Genomic DNA, 19810 nt, shown 5'->3' with positions numbered 1-19810 from the left:
TCCATGTAACCCAACACAAGCTGATAATTGTGAGAGCTCAGTGTCCTCAGTGTTCAGTGCCAGAGCTCAGAGTGACCTTTTCACGCTTGAGAAGTGAATACCTGCAGATTGCGGAGGGAGGAGAGCAGCTTCTCTGCTTGAGCTCGGTCCAGACGGCCTCGGCCACCAGTCTAAACATCACAGTTAAGAACATCAACCAACAATCTATATACTTTGCTTAAATTTAATTCTGGTTTAGTTCTTAAACACTTTTCAAATGAGTATGGAAAAATTACCTGGCGGGCATCAAAAAAAATCACCTCTTAAATGCAAATAGACAGTAAATAAACTAAATAGACTAAAATAGACAGTTGACATCAAATACAATGCAAGTAAACTACCTTAATGTCAAATTGACATTAACACTCGCAACCAAAAAGTAAAATATCAGTCAAAAACAGTCCTGCAAAAATGTATATTTTGCTCGATCAAACTACTTTTTTTTAAATGAGCAGAAACAACACAATTCCTGAGATTTCATTGGGACAACTTAATTTTTTTATGTTCAATCCACATAAATTTGTTAAGTTAACTTAATCAATTTGTGTTTTGACAACATGAATGAATGAATTGTGTGGAACCCTGCATTTTTTACAGTGTTTAATTATTATTTTTTGACCTGTTTTTGACACCAATGTTCAATGCCAACTTGACATCAAGGTAGTTTATTTGCATTGTAAGAATTCAACATCTAATGTAAATATGGAATTGAAGCTTTCAGATGAATAACACTTTTCTTATAATATTGTCACGATTACCAGCGATCATATCCCATAAGATCGCTGGTTTGCACTAACAATAACTCATGGACTACAATTCCGCCATTTCTGGACTACAAATTTCATACATGAAATACACACTCACACATGCTTCCTCATCTAGACTGATTACTGCACCACCTGAGGATTGTCAGAGATTGCACTCACTATTTAAGCCACACACTCACCCATTCAGTTTGCTGAGTCTTGTTAGCTGGGTAGTGACATTACAAAGCGTATTTCTTGTCTTGTTTACTGTGTTTAGACCTTAGCCTTGTTAGCCGTTTGTCCTAGTCTGCCGTCAGCCTCACAACCTGTTGCCTGTTTTCTGATTACGATTCTGGACTGCCTCTATACACCTGTTTGCACCCGTATTTACCATTGCTTGCCTGACTTTGAATAAACCTGCAAGTGGATCCAAACTTCTGTTGTCGGTGTCACTCCCCATCATAACAATTATAATATCATTAATTTGGTGGTCAAAAGGGCATCAATGTGTGGACGTCAAAATAACGTCAAGGTTTGGACATCAAATAGATTAGCATTTTTGACATGTTTTTTGACATCAATGTCAATTTCAACATGACAAGGTGCCCAAAGGTACTGGATGCATAATTTTAAGTGTTGCTTTTGAAAGAAAAAAGCCTAAAGCTTTGCTGAGCAAGGCTGTTTTTATTTGATCAAAAGTACAGGGATGTTGTGAAATGTTATTGCAATTTCAAATAACTCTGTTCTATTTCATATATTTTTTTATGTCATGCATTCCCATGATGGCAAAGCTTTGCTTTCAGCATCATCACTCATCTTCGCATAAAATCATTTTATTATGCTGATTTGTTGCTTAAAACATAATGTATTACTATCTTTATGCACATTTTTTGTGGAAACCAAATATATATTTCTGAAAAACAGACAGTTCAAAAAAACAGAATACATACGAAATATAACTTTCTTTAATTAATTGAAAAATCTTTTAGCGAAAAGTCTTTTAATGTATTTAAATGAATAATAATCATCAAATGGTTTTAAACATGCTGGATTTTTTTTTTTTTGTATAGTACAAAAAATGTTTCCAGCAAGCATTTTTTGTTTTTAAAAGATGTCTAAAAGACATCTAAACATAGTCCTCTTGGCTAAAACAAGGCTAATCTAATAGACGTCTAAGAATAGGCCAAAACTAGACATCAAATAAACAGAAATTATGACATATAAAGTCTGTCTAATCGGTCTATTTGACAACTAGTCTAGTTGAGCTACTCTTATTAGATTTTCACTCACAGTCCAAATTTAGCCTAGTTTTAGTCAAGACGACTATGATTAGACATCTATTAGACATCTTATAAACAAAATTGTTTGCTGGGTTGCTACACCAAATTACACGTTGATTCTGTGTTAATGGATTAGTTAAGAAATGTAAGAAATTAATTAATTAGCTATAAATATGTTAAAAAGCCTTAAGATTTGTCTAAACTCACACAACCCATTTTTATCTTTTTTCATCTTTGATGCACATGTACGATAGATAGATAGATAGATAGATAGATAGATAGATAGATAGATAGATAGATAGATAGATAGATAGATAGATAGATAGATAGATAGATAGATAGATAGATAGATAGATAGATAGATAGATAGATAGATAGATATTAATAATTAATAGCCCCCCTTTGACATTTTTTTCTTTTTTTAAATATTTTCCAAATGATGTTTAACAGAGCAAGGAAATTTTCACAGTATGTCTGATAATATTTTTTCTTCTGATAAAAATCTTATTTGTTTTATTTTGGCTTGAATAATATTTAATTTTTAAACACCATTTTAAGGACAAAATTATTAGCCCCTTTAAGCTATTTTTTTAGATAGTTGACAGAACCATTGTTATACAATAACTGGCCTAATTACCCTAACCTGCCTTGTTAATCTAATTAACCTAGTTAAGCCTTTAAATGTCACTTTAAGCTGAATAGAAGTGTCTTGAAAAATATCTAAAATATTATTTCTTGTCATCATGACAAAGATAAAATAAATCAGTTATTAAAAAATAGTTACTAAAACTATTATGATTAGAAATGTGTTGAAAAAATCTCTCCGTAAAACAGAAAATTAGGGGAAATATGAACATTTATATATAATATGTTTATATAGGCTATATATATAATAAAGTTAATAAAACTGCTTTATACAAAAAGGATACATCTTCTCCAAAGATGAGCTGTCTGCAGGTCTCCAGAGGAAGTTCATAGTCTTTTTCCAACACTGTAACACAACATTTTTACAGAAAAACTGTTTTGCAGACATATTTGGTCATAAATGAAACAGAATGCGCCCGATAACAGGGGATTTCAGAGATAAATAAAGTAGCACTTAGCAAATCATGTGTTATCACATGCCAACCTATCTCATGTTAAACAAAACAGCTTTAGGCAACTCACATGAATGCTAATCTCACGCGAGTGTAAAGAATTGTGTTATATAAGTTATATTGTATAAACATTGTAATCGTTGCTCATCATTTATTTAGGGTTACAGTGCAAAACAATACTTCTGTATTTACTTGGATAAAAAAGTAAATGCTTATAAATAAATCAGCAAAGAGCAGCACCAGTTCATCACACTGGACTTCGATGTAAGTCATGCTACATAATACTTCCACCTTGTGGCCATTTATGGTACAGCAACAATTTATAGTTTACATATATAAAGTAGCTCAAAATACATATATAAATTATTAAATTAATAATAGCAATACCACAGTTAATGTGCTTATTTTCACCCTGTCCAGGGGCATTTTTTCTTCAGTAGAACATAAAAGAATATGTTTAGATGAAACTAGGGTTCTTGGTTCAAGAATGGGCGGATTTAATGATTTTGGGGCCTTAAGCAATTCCAGTCAAAAGGCTCAAGTCCTGAAATGCACGCTTTTAACTTTTATTGAATTTTTATTTATATTGCTGTTTTTTTTATATAACTCAATTTTCTTTTCGGCATTTTAAATAAATGCAATCTCTACATTTTAAATGATTAGATTTCTTAAAATAAATTTACAACTAAAAATCATATATATATATATATATATATATATATATATATATATATATATATATATATATATATATATATATATATATATATATATATATATATATATATATATATATATATATTAAATAAATGTATATATATATTTTATAAAATTGTTTGGATGTTTTATTTTGTATTATTATTTTTGTTATTATTATTAATAATATTAATTATCATCATTATTATTATTATTATTATTATATATTTGATTGCATATTAAATAATATTTAATTATGTTAAAATTGTATTTGGTTAACTCTCACCAAACAAAACACAGTAGAAAATATTATATATAGTTTATAGGTATAATTTGAATACTTCTAGATATTTATTGGGGGCCCCCAGATTTTCTTGCGCCCTAAGCAGCTGCTTAACTCTCTTATTGGTTAAATCCACCCCTTGGTGTAAGTCAATGGCTATTAGCACTTTGAGAGTCAAAATGCAGGGTACAATGAATACTTAATGACAGTTCGAGTTTGTAGCTGGCTGTTCAGGACTGTCTGTTGATGCTGTGGATTAAAAGTAATAATGTTCAGTTTCTTGCGCAGACAATTTATTTTGCTTTATGCGCATGGATAGAAGCCATATTCAATCTGTTTTACCTGCAGAGGTGAATCTCAATAAATTAAGATGCCATTGACAAGTTGATTAATTTCACTAATTCAATTCAAAAAGTGAAACTTGAGTGCTGAAGCGATTTGTGCAAAAACAGACCAAGACCAAGACCAGACCAAGCATTGAGTGCTTTAAATGTTCAGTCTTTTCAGTAGTCCAGCATATTGGTGTTAAAAATCTTTTTTTTTTTTTTTTTAAATCTGGCCATAATTAATATTCAGATTTTCTGAGATACTAAATTAATTTCATTAGCTCTAAGCCATGACCATCAAAATGAAAAGAAATAAGCATTTAAAATATATCAATCTATGTGTAATACATCTATTTAATATTTTATATACTAATATATAGTGAATTAATCAACTATTCCATGACATTCAAATTTATTGAGATTCACCTGTACAGGTCAAACTAAATAATTACCTGAGATTTTTATGAAGCAGAATAAACAGTCTGTGCAAAAAAAAACGAACATTATTTACAACATTATTCTAATTATTGAGATGCACCTGAATATGTCTTTACGTCTTGTTGACTTGCAATTTAATTTTATCAGGGTCATCCGACAGCACAGATTAGCATCACACCAAGGAGGGGTTTGGGAACAACTGAATCACTAAACGAATCATATGGGAGTTGCTGGGATAATTAGGTAAAAATAAATGAAGATTATAAGACAATAAAAGTGTTTTTTTTTTAACCTTGCGTGCATATCAGCCTATTGTTGGAGACCCCCAAAACCAAAATATGACCTTTTATAATGCAAAATAGAGGCTCTTTAAAGAATGTCCAGTTCGTGCTGAATGCAAAACTGACCTGAGTTTACCAGATTCATAAACTGCACAGCATTCACTCTCTCATCCTGAAATGTAAGAAAAAACACACGTCATATCTGATGACAACAGTTAAATTCATTTAAAAAATTTATTCATAGTGCAGAGAAATAAATTTACTACGCAGCGAATAGAAGTAACTGAGAGGCTTACCGATCCAGCCTTTTCCTCAAACCACTTCTGCACCCTGTACTGATCCTCAGGTAAGACTGGCTTTGACATTACCATCTAGAGACAATAGAAATACACAGACTTATAGTTATGCAGAGAGCTAAGCACACAAGGCACAGGTCCTTGTTCATGAGTGATTCTATAACTGGAGGTACATGTGTGTTAACAAATAAAGTAAAAAGAAAAATCACAACATTAAAGTCTTTCTAGTATCTTATTGGGAAAAAAATGTTTAATTTAAATAATTTAGGGTTAGCAAAAAGGTGGCACAGTGGTTAGCGATGTCACCACACAGCAAGAAGGTAACTGGTTCGAGCCTCGACTGGGTCAGTTGGCATTTCTGTGTGGAGTTTGCATGTTCTCTCAGTGTTCGTGTGGGTTTCCTCTAGGTGCTCCGGTTTCCCCCACAGTCCAAAGACATGCAGTACAGGTGAATTCGGTAGGCTAAATTGGCCGTAGTGTATGTGTGTGAAAAAGTGTGTATGGGTGTTTCCGAAATGGGTTGCAGCTGGTAGAGCATCTGCTGTGAAAATGTATTAATAAGTGCTTGCAAAAACAACAGAGAGAGAAAATTGCCAATTTTAAACTTTTTAGCCCAAAAATGCACTTGCTAGCATAAATGCTAATAGCACATGGTGCTAATTAAGCATTTTGGAAGTCAAGGCTTTTTCTTAAATAACTTTTCAGATCAAAACTATTTCTCAGCAAGAGCACACATATGGTAAAGTCTAGATAGGATACAGCACACGCACATTAATATAGCATAGTTTTTGTAACACTCTAACAATAACTCATATTTTTACAGTATTGTGATGGTTGGGTTTAGGGTTGGGGTGGGGGTAGACGTTATAAAAAAACAATTCAATGGGTAATTTAATACATAACATTAATAATACTCTGTATAACTACTGTTTTTACAGTACTGTGATGGTTGGGTTTAGGGTTGGGGTGAGGGTAGACATTAATAAAATACAATAAATGGGAAATTGAATAAATAATATAAATAATTTTCATTCATTTCCGGCCGCAGTCAGATCTGATCTAGAAACAACCCACACATACCTGTCAGTGCTTCAGATGTTATCAGTGAGGGAAAGTGACATCATTTCCTGTATCTTACAGGAGATAATTTTGCTAATGGGGTATATGCCGAAGCATGCTAATAGGACTTTTAATTTGCCAGTAACCTGGGTTAAGCGCTTCCGGCGAATTGAATGCCAATGCAAAATCCGGTGCGTTCAAGGTCTGTTTTCTTTAAAAATCATTGATCTCCACTAGCTGAGTGATATCTGATTTAAAGTGGGTCTCAGATTGTACTAGAAGCACTGCAATAAATTACATTTCCCCCGCCATATCTTTATTGACCTTATTCTAAAATGCGTAAGTGCGCCTGTTTTCGCGATTGTCTTAGAACTTCCGTTTCAGTCGCCTATGGGAGAAATGACAAGAAATAATAAACGGCAAAAAACGGTCAAACTACTCGCTCTACAAACAAATGTTTGCATGACTATACAGACCAAGTAGAATAATATTACAAGGAAATATCAATTTGCAACATCAAACAGCGAAACGAGCAGTTTTTAATGTCTAAAAATGAATGGAAGTGAATGAGACCGGAAGTCTCGTGCCAAAAAGATTCAAATGGCAGCGCCCGCTCGTCTGCGGAGAATAAGGTCAATGATATAAGCATTTATTTTACCCCAGTATATTCAATGAAGCTTCTGCGTTAGCCTGCCGATTCTGACGGGCGCGTGCGAGTAAACAGCCTTTTGTCTCGTTTTACGCTTAAACAACTAAATAAATGCTAAAGTTTATTTAACTGAATGTATTTTAATGACATTACAACATCGATGCTGTATAAGGAACTGTATAAAATGGTAAAAAGTTCACAATAACAGGTCACCGGAAGTGTATCAGCATGGGAACTGCACTAGCTCGGCATATACCCTATTTGACGACAAAGTATCGGTAACAGAAAGATGCAAGATTTAAGGCCAGAGTTTTTTATAGATTAATCTAAATAAATAAAATATAAATCTATCTATAAATACATAAACATATTTTAAAACACAAATGATAAATAAGTTTATGTAAGAATTATAAAGGATGATTATTCAGAGCAAAACAATACTAAAAGTTAATTTAAAAACAATATTTTGATATTTTGATTACACAGTAATACATTATAGGAAAATTATGCAAACGACTAATTAGGACTAAATTGAGCAACACAAAATTATTTAATCCAAAAATTGCTATATCTTTATGGCCTGTGTGATATTGTGATTCATATGACTATAAACATCTTTTTTAAATAAGAAATAAAAACATTAAATGTTAAAAATGTTACTTCAACTATAGAATCGCCTCTTTTATCTCTTTTCTGTCGGCAGAAGTCTTACCGCAGAGTAGTTGTTGGTGCAGGGGAAATCCTGAAAGCTGTGAAGCAGATTTGAAAGTTTCACATAGTTAACCGCTGAACAGCATTAAGCTGCAATCAAAACTCAGAGCTGATGTTTGTTTGTGATTCTGCATACCCTTGTATGTTGCCAGTTTTGGTGTAAATGCGGAGGAAAAACTCCCCCTGCTGGTTGGGTCTGTAAGTGGAGGCCAGGATGACGTAACTGCCGGGCTCCAGGTGAACTTTCCTCCAGACGCTCCTGATGCTGCGGTACTTGCCGGAGCGAGAAATCGCACGGTTGCTGGAGAAGAACTGCTGATCCAGAGATCCAGGGCTGTCCTTCAGCTGAAGACGGACAAGATGGTAAATTGTGTGAATGTGTTTGTTTGTTTATCCGTATAAAAAAGTGTTTTGTATGTGTATTTTTATGCTGCTAGATGACATACTGCTTACCTCAGGGGGAACCTGAAAGACAAAATGAAGAGGTGAGACAAGCAGGAAATACAAAAGATACATTTGCTGAACATTGAACTGCAAATTAGTAGGAATTTAAATATGCAAATAATTGACAGAAAGGGTCTGAGTTTTCAAATAAATAAGCAAGCAAGCAAGCAACTACACATGTAAATGATTAAATAAAAGAAATAAATAACAGTAAAGAAATATATAAATCATGGTACTTCGTTCATAAAATGCAATTCAGAGACTTCTTTTATTATAAAAATTATATATATTATTAAATCAAACATAACATTTTTTAAACTTTAAGTCAGTGCTTCAGGGCCCACATATGAGCCAAAGTCGGCCTATTGGTAACCTTAAATGGTGTAAATCTTAATTGAGCAAATCAAGTCAAAGGCAGAGTTTGTTTGACTAATGTATTTAGCATTAAACTCCACTGTGTTATAAATGTGATTATTTGTTTTAATTGCAATAAGTTACCATTTAAAAAAGTTATACTGCATTAGTTAATACTATTTAAAGTAATATTTTCTACTTATTTTTAAATTTTACCAATGGCAACTTAATGTTATATAGTTTGGTATATTTACCTTCAGCCCACAGCTTTAAATGATTTTTGGTTTTTGGCCCTTCACATGAAACAGTTTGGGCTCTCCTGCTTTAGTTACAAATCTAAAATCTTTGCTAAATATTTCTTTCTCACATTGAAATCATAGATGTAACAGTATTTATATTTTATTAATAAATAATTTAGCTGTGTGTGAGAGTGAAGTCAAGGCTGCATTCATTTAATCCAAACTTTAGTAAAACTAATAATATTGTTAAACACTATAACAGTTTTAAACAGAATATGATATTACATATTTTGAATTGTAATTTTATCCATTACCCCAATTTAAAAAAAAAAATTACAGGAACATTAATAATGTAATATTTGATTGATTTAATGATCACAAACAGAGCTGGATAATCAATCAGTCAATAAAATAAAATAAAATAAAATAAAATAAAATAAAATAAAATAAAATAAAATAAAATAAAATAAAATAAAATAAAATAAAATAAAATTAAATTAAATTAAATTAAATTAAATTAAATTAAAAAACAAACAAACAAACAAATAAATAAATAAATAAATAAATAAATAAATAAATAAATAAATAAATAAATAAATAAATTAATAAATAAAAAAGCAAGCAAGCAACTCGTAAATAAACACACATAAATAAGTAAATAAAATAAATAAATATTAAAAGTAAAGAAATATACAAATCATGGTACTTTGTTCACAAAATCCAATTCAGAGACTTCTTTAAATGTAAAAATGATATATATTATTAAATCAAACACAACATTTTTTTAAACTTTAAGTCAAAGTTACAAATCAAAAATATGTGCTAAATATTCCTCACACATTAAAATCATATTTTTACTGTATTTATATTTTATTATTAAATAATTTAGCAGTGTGTGAGAGAGGTGTCTTATGCCTAACAAGGCTGCATTCATTAAATCTGAAATATAGTAAAACCTATAATATTGTTAAACACTACAACCATTTTGAAATGTAATTTTATCCATTACCCCAATCTTATTTATTTTAATTAAATGAATGAATGAATGAATGAATGAATGAACAAACAAAAATTCTATAGTTTTATGTGGTGGACTCAATATTGATTCTCAAAATCTTTGCATTAGTCTTTTTTATTTTACATACTCCGTATTTCCTATCATGATGTCCATGTAAACATAGTAACTGTCTGTCTCCTCTGCGTCTGTGTTGCTGGTGTGAAAATCAGCTGTAGTTAATGAAAATCCCCTTTTTATGCAAATTACTTGACACTTCCACCTAAACAAAACTGGCCCCACTTTCCTGACTTTATTAATACAACTGTTCGGTGTATTATTTTATTCATTCATTTGCCATTTTTAAACACAATTCATTGTTAATTTTTAGAATTAAGCGGATTTGTTTTAAATCTAAATCCACTGAATTGGGAATTACATAAATATAAAGTAAATCCATTTCGACAGTGTTTTAGGCGCATAATTATAAGCCTGGCACCACTCTGTTTTATACAGTGGTGTAATGAATTCTGAGTAATGTGATCAGTTTCCATCTTTGGCTACCTTGTACTTTGACTGAGCAGCTGTCTGCTTAATTATATTTTCGAATCCATATATAAATCTTTACATCATGATGACTAATGCAATTACTCATTACATTTTCCACAACAGCTAACCTTTTTATTAACTGCTGCTGCAGCCGTTTATTTTGGTTGCAGAATAAACTCTATGGCAATGTCTACAAAACATTGAGTGCTCATCATCAGAACTTTTTTAGGCTCTAATTATAATTTCTACATTTCTTGTTTTTACTTGCATGTCTCTAATGTGTTGAGTGTTCAATTCTAATACTTTTAAGTGTTATTTAAATGACTTTGTTTGCCTATGTCTTGCATATCAGATTAGGCTGTGTGTTTACTATGGTCAATACAACACTTGTGGGAGCTTTGTATGTGTACAGTTGAACCAACTGAATTCACATGGACGGTTTTGACAGTGTTTTTCGGTACTTTGAACAACTCGGTGACAGTGCTGTCTATGGAGGGCGAGTGAGCTTAAGGATTTCATCTAAAATATCTTCATTTCCGAAGATGAATAAAGTTCTCAGAGGATTGGAATGGCATGAGGGTGAGTAATGTTGTTGTGATGATTAGGTAAACCACAGTAAATTATCTGATGATTAGTATTACATGTCAAATTACATTAAAATGTAATTGGTTATTGTGATTTTGAAAACTCACAATAAATCCTGTAACTTTGTAATTAACTGTTATGTAAATGCATGTTCAAATAGACACTTAATAAATATTGATTGAAGTATGTTCCGAGCATTATTGATAATACTGAGTTTAACCCTCCTGATGTGTTCACATCCTGCCCTTTACTTTAGTGTTCCTGGTCAAAATTGAACGCTTTGTTTTAACTGCTCTTAAATTATCACACACACAAAAAAGATTTTTTCACCACCAAATTTCTATTCAACGTTCTTTAACTGTGAACAATGTCTCAAAGCAGTGTTTTGATGAATTTATAGAAATAGACGAAATATGATTGCAGTGAAAATAAAAATAGATGACATCATTAGATGACAGAAATTAAAATACTTTGTATCATTACCAATAGACAGCTCACTTAATTAACTATCACAGGATCTGACCAAAGAAATTGAAATTTTAATCCATCAGTCCATTAAGATTAGCTGAATGGATATTGGCAGAAAGAAAGAAAGAAAGAAAGAAAGAAAGAAAGAAAGAAAGAAAGAAAGAAAGAAAGAAAGAAAGAAAGAAAGAAAGAAAGAAAGAAATGAAAGAAGGAACAAAATATTTTTTTTTCTTTCTGTCTTTCTTTCCAGAGAGAGAGTGAACCAAATAAAGAAAGAAAAAGAATGAAATGAGGAAAGAAAAAACACAAACACATACATTCACATTTGGGTTCACATAACAGACACCTGTTCAGTCTGTGTGAAGATATGATGCATCGTTGCATCAGGAAGTTGGTTTACGTTGGAAGATCCAATGCTATCATATTGCAATTCACAACTTTTTGATTTAGTGGCTAATTCACTTAAATCATAACGGTCTCATTTATACAATTTAGTATGATTTGCTTATCCTCCAGTGATGGTTGGGTTTAGGGGTGTGGTTGGGTGCCATGCCTCCTGTTTAAAATTGTATTTTCGTACGACTGACCTTGTACAAATTTGCCACTAAACTGACAAAACATAAAATTGTTATGTTTCCTCGTTAGATCAAGCTGGAGGATCGGCACATCCTCAAAAAATAAAGCTCGGAAAAGAGTTTTGTGAGCGAGTGTGGTGTGTATGGAGATGTCTTATGTCTGAATATAGTCTGGATACCCATTCATTTCCTATGGTGGTCACTTTTGACCACAAAATGACATCACAAATCCAATCGCAATATCAGTCAGAAAAATCACACTATCATATTTTTATACAGATCGCACTGCCCTTTTTGGATTTCAAACCAAAATATTTCTAGCTCAGATTTGGCAATAAATACACTGAATTAATCTAATGTTCCTACCCACTATAATCATAATACTATAATCAATTTCATACACTTACAGTACATCTGAGGGTGCTTTAACACCTGTGAATCGATTCATTTGTTCCGAATCAGGGATCAAAATTGTTACATTGCTGCACTTTGTTCTTGGTGCGATTCGCGTTTACATGGCAAAGTTTCTAAACGGACCAAAATAGCTAAAACAAGTTATGTGTGAGTAAACCCTCCTTACATTGGTCAGAGTTTCACAGTTTATTTTGCATAGGGAAAAGAGTATGCCAAAGGCTCCCGGATAGTTTGCTATTTCCGGTAAAAAATTTAAGTGTAGATGCGTCCATACTCTAACCGGTGATATTGGCCACAATACATTGCGCATTGGATGCAAATTCGATTAGAACTACAAACTCGTGTGAAAAGTGTAAATAAACTACAAACATGATGGACGCGCAAGACCAACCCTCAAGTAGAGAGGCTTCGGTAAAGATGTTTGAATGACTGTCTGGCCCACTGGAAAATATGTAAATAGCATGTTCTATGTTATATTTCATCTGCAACAACAATACTAAACTTATATAAAGACGCGTTGGGATGTCTGAACGACTGAATGTATAATTACCCAAAGACCTAAGGAGATTTCTCTGCATGAAAGACTCATGAATGGGTGATTAACCTGCTGCTGCTTCTCCAATAAGTTAGGAAATTAAATAAGACAGAAATGTGGATAGTATGTGGATGATTAACAAGGGGCATGACTAAGCAACACGACGATCTGTTAAAGGGTCACGAAACACCAAAACACATTTTTTGAGCTGTTGACAGTCGTATATGTGTCCCACACTGCTAAAAACACTATTAAGACACCTATATTTCACTAAAAAGTGTAAATTGGTTGTTTTTGCGTTATTTCAAGCAAATTCGTACTTCCTGTTTGAAACGAATTTTTGAAGCTGCGTCACGGTCATGACATAATAGCCTGTATACCAGCGTGCAGACTGGGCGTCTGTGCCAGAGTGAGTCTTATTACGTCTTACAGTGTGTTGCATTAATGCATGAGTAAGGCTTGGTTCAAACCAATCAGCGAGCTCTATTGTGCAACTTCATTAATATTCATTTCTGTGTTTACACGACATGGACGCCACGTTGTGTTGGCAAAACAAGCGTGAAGTGTTGCTTTTATAGTTTACTGCCGTTAAGTTTCGTTTTCTTTTTCTCTCTGTGAGAGCTCAGACTCACGTGTGGATTAACAGTGTACGCGACGCTGGACAACAATAACTTACGTGTCTAAGGAGGATTATTGTTTACCTGAGAGCTGTTCTCATCTGCAAACGCTGAGATCGGATACGCTTGTAATGTTAGTATTCTCTTCATAAAGACGCGGCTCTAGTTGCTGGTGATTGTCCTGTCTCTACAGATTTGGTAAGTGAGCGACCAGTGCTCTTTGTTTATTCAGTTTGTTCGTGTCGAACTAGGTTAACTATTGCACCGTAACATGTTAGGACCACAACCAAACTTTAACCTCGTGTAGGGTTTTTAACCACATTTAGTGACCGGAATAACACACGCGACTTTCTGACGCTACCTGCCGTGTGCATCTAAGTTTCCGGAAAATGCGGAGGTTTTTTTTTCTCTCATTCGCCGTGCGGTATCAAACATTGCATGAAAAATACACGCTTAGAGCAGATCCTCGAATCAAATATCTCGTGTGTCGCGAGGGGCATGAATGAATTCCCTGAATGAAAGAGCCAAACTGCAGTTAAAGTCCACCATTTAATAATTTGGCAAATAATTCCACTACAGATGTCCATGTAGGTTAAACACCATCACTTTCTACTGTGTGTGAGTATTTTGACTGAAACTCGCGCGTGCCCAAATAGACACTCCCACACCCTCCCACTTTAGTTCCTCCGACACTCCCCCCTAAACAGAGCTGGACACGCCCACTTTTCTGACTTTTTCCAAAGTAGAGGTGTGAAAACACCCTGCTGAAACGAGGGGGTTTCATGGCCCTTTAAAGAGGAAGTAGTATGTCCCAAAGCTTGCATACTCTTCTGTTGCTCACTCAAAAGTATAAACTTTTCCTTCACAAAAACAGTACATACTTTGAGGGCGCAGTATAATAATGCGAATTGGGACGCAGAATATCACTCATTTGCGGGCATCCAGAAGTTTCTGTGCATTTGTGGGAGACTCCCGGAACTACCAGGAGACTTGGTATCTCTGGAATGACCTCCCGCCCTACTCATAATTCTCTATTCATATAGCCGTATGCCTATTACATATCCATAAAACACTGTGATATAACCGGGCTCGGTTTGTATCGATTTCTCACTACAATCAATCGCTACAGAGTTCGTTTCAATCGAGCCGAGACCACCTCATTCAGGCGATCTCCGATCGATTGTTTTGGCGTGGATCCGAGCGCGATTGCTGGATTCACATATGCCAAACGAACCGTGCTAACAGGGCAGAAAGGTTCCAAAACAAAAGTCTAGGTGTGAATGCACCCTTAATTACCTACAGAATTTTTTTATTTTTGTGTAAACTAACCCTTGAGACTTACACAAATAGTGTTAAAATTCATGTACCTTAAAACATATCTATATATATTTTTTGCTGTAAGGTATCTCTACACTTTCTTGACATTTGTCTGTCAGTTCCTCACCTTATAGATATGAAACGCGATGTAGAGGAAGTTGACTTTATCTTTTTGTCTGCGGTACTTCTGGAGAAGCTCCACCAGCACTGTGCACTTCTTCTTTTTCTCTCCCGGTTTGCTGGTTTTGCTCACAGGAGGTAACAAACTGACATCTTCATCCTCTTCTCCATCCCCTCCGTCATCTCCTTCCTCACCCTCTCCATAATCGTGATCATCCACATCTTTCTCAGACAGAATCATCTGATACTGAGGGTTTTTCCAGAAAGATTCTGCAGGATAGAAAAGGAGTAGGAAATGGTGAAGTGATAAAGAAGCATATTTAGGAAAACAGACGTTTTACTGCAAAAACCTAATTATAAACAATCTATCATGTTCTCTGCATAGTTTGTTTTTTCAAATTTGTTTGTTGTTATTTACCTTTGTATTATTCTATAAATGGTTAATGATGTCAAGCTGAATATTCTTACCCTAATGTTAGGGGCCTGAATAATCCAGTGAAACGTCTTGCTATTCTAGATTTTTTGTGTAAACAAAGAGTAAATGTAGCCTTTTTCAGGGGACTCATCTGGTCAAGAAGGATATAAATCAGATTTCTAATCATAAAATATCATAAATAAGTCTAAAGGTGTGGAGATTATACAGTGCATCCGGAAAATATTCATAGCGCTTCACTTTTTCCATATTTGTTTATGTTACAGCCTTATTCCAAAATGGATTATATTCATTTATTTCCTCAAATTTCTACACACAATACCTTATAATGACAATGTGAAAAAGATTTTTTGAAATTGTTGCAAATTTAATTAAAATAAAAACCTGAGAAATCCCATGTACATAAGTATTCACAGCCTTTGCTCAATTGGTTGATACACCTTTGGCAACAATTACAGCCTCAAGTCTTTTTGAATATGATGCCACAAGCTTGGCAGTACCTCTCAAGCTCTATCAGGTTGGATGGGAAGTGATGGTGTACAGCCATTTTCACAGCTATAGGATTTAGGTGTGAGCTATGGCTGCTGGAAGAGTATCCGTCGCCCCAGTCTGAGGTCAAAAGCACTCTGAAGCAGGTTTTCATTCAGGATGTCTCTGTACTTTGCTGCATTCATCTTTCCTTCTATCCTAGTTAGTCTTCCTGTTCCTGCTGCTGAGAAAAACCACCACCACCACCATGCTTCACTGTAGGGAGGGTATTAGCCTGGTGATGAGCGGTGCCTGGGTTTTCTCCAAACGGAACTGCTGTCATTCATTCCAAAGAGTTCAATTTTAGTCTCATCAGATCAGAGAACTTTGCTTCTTATGGTCTGAGAGTCCTTCAGATGCCTTTTGGCAAATTCCAGACAGAGAGTGGCTTCCGTCCGGCCACTCTACCTTACAGGCCTGATTGATGGATTGCTGCACAGATGGTTGTCCTTCTGTAAGGTTCTCAAGAACGTCACAGAAGAATGTCAACCCTGGGACCTTATATAGACAGGTGTATGCCTTTTCAAATCATTTCCAATCAACTGAATTTACCACAGGTGAACTCTAATTAAGCTGCTGAAACATTTCAAGAATGATCAGTGGAAACAGAAAGTACCTGAGCTCAATTTAAATCTTCACAGCAAAGGCTGTAAATACTTACATACACGTGATTTTTCAGGTTTTTTATTTTTATTAAATTTGCAACAATTGAGGAAATAAATTAATTTAATCTATTTTGGAATAAAGCTGTAACAAAATAGTGTGGAAAAAGTGAAGCGCTATGAATACTTTTCTGGATGCACTGTATTTCAGCACAACTTGCGCTTTAAGTTGTTGGATTCATGGGCTGATAACAAAGACAGAATATTAGTTTCAAATGTGCAAATGGAAAAAAAGAGACATTGCCTTTGTCTGAATTTATGCACTCAACGCTTTTGAAAAAAATGTTTTACTCAAATCACCAAAATTCTTCTAGAGACTTCAAATTGATAATAGGCGCTGATTTTAATGCTGTTGTTGATTGTTCAGTAAATAGGTCAGGTCATTTTGAAAATGCTGATCAAAAATATGCTTCAGAGGCCTTACAGTCTTTGATTAGTAACACCAGGAAGATGGATCTTTGGCGCATAATAAATCTGAAGGTTAAAAATGACTCCCATTTATGTTCTAGACACAAAACACTTTCTCGAATTGATTTAATTTTTTCTTCTAGAGGTTTGTTTCACAATATTGTAAGTGCTAGTTTATTGCAGGTAGCATTTTCTGATTACAAGCCAGTGATTGCTTCAGTTTTGTTAAGTCAAAACCCAGCTCGAGCCCCCAGATGGCGTTTCAATACCACGCTGCTTCGAGATGAAACATTCAGAAAAAAGTTTTTAAACGAACTAACAGTCTTTGTCAATATAAAAAAAGTTCAGTTGATCTAAGGATGCTGTTAAGGATTTTATTAGGAATCCTAACCCAAGCCCTATGCTGATCATCTATGGCATGTTTTTTCTGTGTTCACATAATTCAAAATAAAAGAAAAATTTTATGGACAAAAAAAAAACCCATTATATTATATTATATTATATTATATTATATTATATTATATTATATTATATTATATTATATTATATTATATTATATTATATTATTTTATATTATATTATATTATATAGCTGCATGATTCTGGATAGGATAAATACAAGTCAAATAATTTTCTAGAAGTTCTTACAGTTTTATCTGCTGAAATTTAGCATGTATTTAGCAGTTTACTCAAAGCTTCATTAAGGGATGAATCAGCATTTTTGATCAAATCGCTTGAACAGAATTCAATGAATTGTTTTGTTTGATTTGCTTAAAGTCACCTATTTTTTAAGCATCATATTTATTTAAATATAAACTGCTATTCCATTTAAATGAGACTGAAAATCTGAATGTGCTGTTGTCAGCAGTTTAATTAATCAATGTGTATTGTAGTCTTTTAGAAATAGGATTGTGTGGGTGTTTGAACAGTGTTTGAACACAATATTTTAAGCAGCTATATTATAATATATTAATAAGACATATCCATTAACAATTATATGATTACTTGGGTATCGTCGGCTGCCGCCAGCAGAGCACATTGGGACCCAGGTTCCCTGATGTAAGCTCAGTGTCCAGGACGAGGTGCTTGTATCTTCACTCTCTTCCCCCGACATAGAGTCTGGATCCACACTGCACATCTCCACTGTATTATAAAATCTGCAAAAGTCCTCTATGCTAATCCTGAAAAAACATAAATGTTAACAAAGATTAGATTTGAACACGATGACTTATTAAAGGCATAATACACCCAAAAAGTTTGATAGTAGTTTGATATTTTGTTGAACACAAAAGAAGATAATTTAAAGAATGTTGGAAACTGGTAACCAACTATGATCGGCAATGGTTACCAGTTTCCAACATTTTTCAAAATATCTTCTTTTGTGTTCAACAGAAGGAAAAAAAAAGGCTGAGTTAAGGCTGAGTTAATGGTGACAGAATATTCATTTTTGGGTGAACTTCCATTCCTTTCATCCCTTCCTTCCTTTGATTACTTTAAGAAATGCAAAGACTGCAGTGACAGTTAGCATTGTTTAATTCTTGGCATTTAACTGATTCCATTTTGGCAAACACTTAAATCAGAAGAGCAGTGAGCTTGTAAAGACATTTTAAACGGCTTTGACACAATCTACATTGTAAAAGTGCTTTATATATAAAAACAAACAAACAAACATTTTTATTTTCCTTGTTTATATATGGTAATGTTCCCATACAAATTATGTTTTTTTGTACTGTTTTTAAATGTTTGGATTTTCAGTCTACCAAAACATTGTTAATGTGCCTTTCTTCTTTAAAGTGTACTTAAATATATATATATATATATATATATATATATATATATATATATATATATATATATATATATATATATATATATATATATATATATATATATATATATATATATACTCTAAATCTAGTTTAAACAAGTAAAAGCCATTTTATTGCTCATAACATCTGGAGTGAAAATTGCAGAGACTGGACACTTGCAGGGATTTCACACTGTGCTTAACCCCTTACTGTCGTTCTAAAACATATTTTACATGTGTAATTTGAGTCATGTCAGCAACCTACACTGTAAAAAAAATAATTGCTGCTTTAAACTTTTTAGTTCTTCCCTAGTCATCTCAACTTACAACAAACAATCTTACTAACATATTAAATTAAACTTTGAATTTATAACTTATAAACATTTAGTTGAAACCTGATTATCTTATTAATTTAAGTTAAAGCATCATAAAAATATTTTTTGTCAAGCAAAATGGAAAATTAAAACATTAAAATAAGGAAAGCATGTAAACTAGAGTGATCTAGAGATTTTTATATGCCTTACTTTACTCCTTGTTTTCAATCATTTGTACTTCTGTCTTTGTTTTCTTTCTTTGTGCATCTTGTGAAGCTTAGCTAAAAACCGACTGTATGTGGCGACATTTTATGTAAAAATGTCCCAAATCAGAAAAAGCTAGGACAATATGGTAAATGCAAATTAAAAGAAAAGTGATTTCCAAATTAACTTTCACTTGAATTTAATTGCGAACAATATAAACACAAAATACTTAATGTTTTGTCTGGTTATTGGTAAATTGGTTAATGATGTGATTTGAAACAGGGGATGTCAACAGGTGATTGTAATTATGATTTGGTACAAAAGCAGAATGCAAGAAAGGTCT

General features: G+C 33.2%; 1 protein-coding gene across 3 annotated transcripts in view; it reads right to left on the bottom strand.

The window, feature by feature from the left end:
* The window catches only part of capn12 (calpain 12), a 67414-nt gene that overhangs the window by 21504 nt on the left and 26100 nt on the right, over positions 1–19810 (bottom strand). Inside the window, exons 9-17 of one of the 3 annotated variants that reach the window (XM_005173670.6) lie at positions 18148–18323; positions 15120–15382; positions 8355–8366; positions 8038–8246; positions 7903–7939; positions 5483–5557; positions 5313–5358; positions 2995–3056; positions 102–170 (exon numbers count right to left, since the gene is read on the bottom strand). In XM_005173670.6, coding sequence (XP_005173727.1) covers positions 102–170; positions 2995–3056; positions 5313–5358; positions 5483–5557; positions 7903–7939; positions 8038–8246; positions 8355–8366; positions 15120–15382; positions 18148–18323 — 949 coding nt within the window. Of the gene's footprint in view, positions 1–101; positions 171–2994; positions 3057–5312; positions 5359–5482; positions 5558–7902; positions 7940–8037; positions 8247–8354; positions 8367–10078; positions 13227–14462; positions 15383–18147; positions 18324–19810 lie in introns of those variants that run through there. The other 2 variants (NM_001083063.2, XR_012393817.1) reach the window with 2 other exon arrangements.

This window comes from Danio rerio, chromosome 18, assembly GCF_049306965.1.
Source record: "Danio rerio strain Tuebingen ecotype United States chromosome 18, GRCz12tu, whole genome shotgun sequence".
NCBI classification, from domain to species: Eukaryota; Metazoa; Chordata; class Actinopteri; order Cypriniformes; family Danionidae; genus Danio; species Danio rerio.
This window is presented reverse-complemented; position numbering and strand designations above follow the sequence as displayed.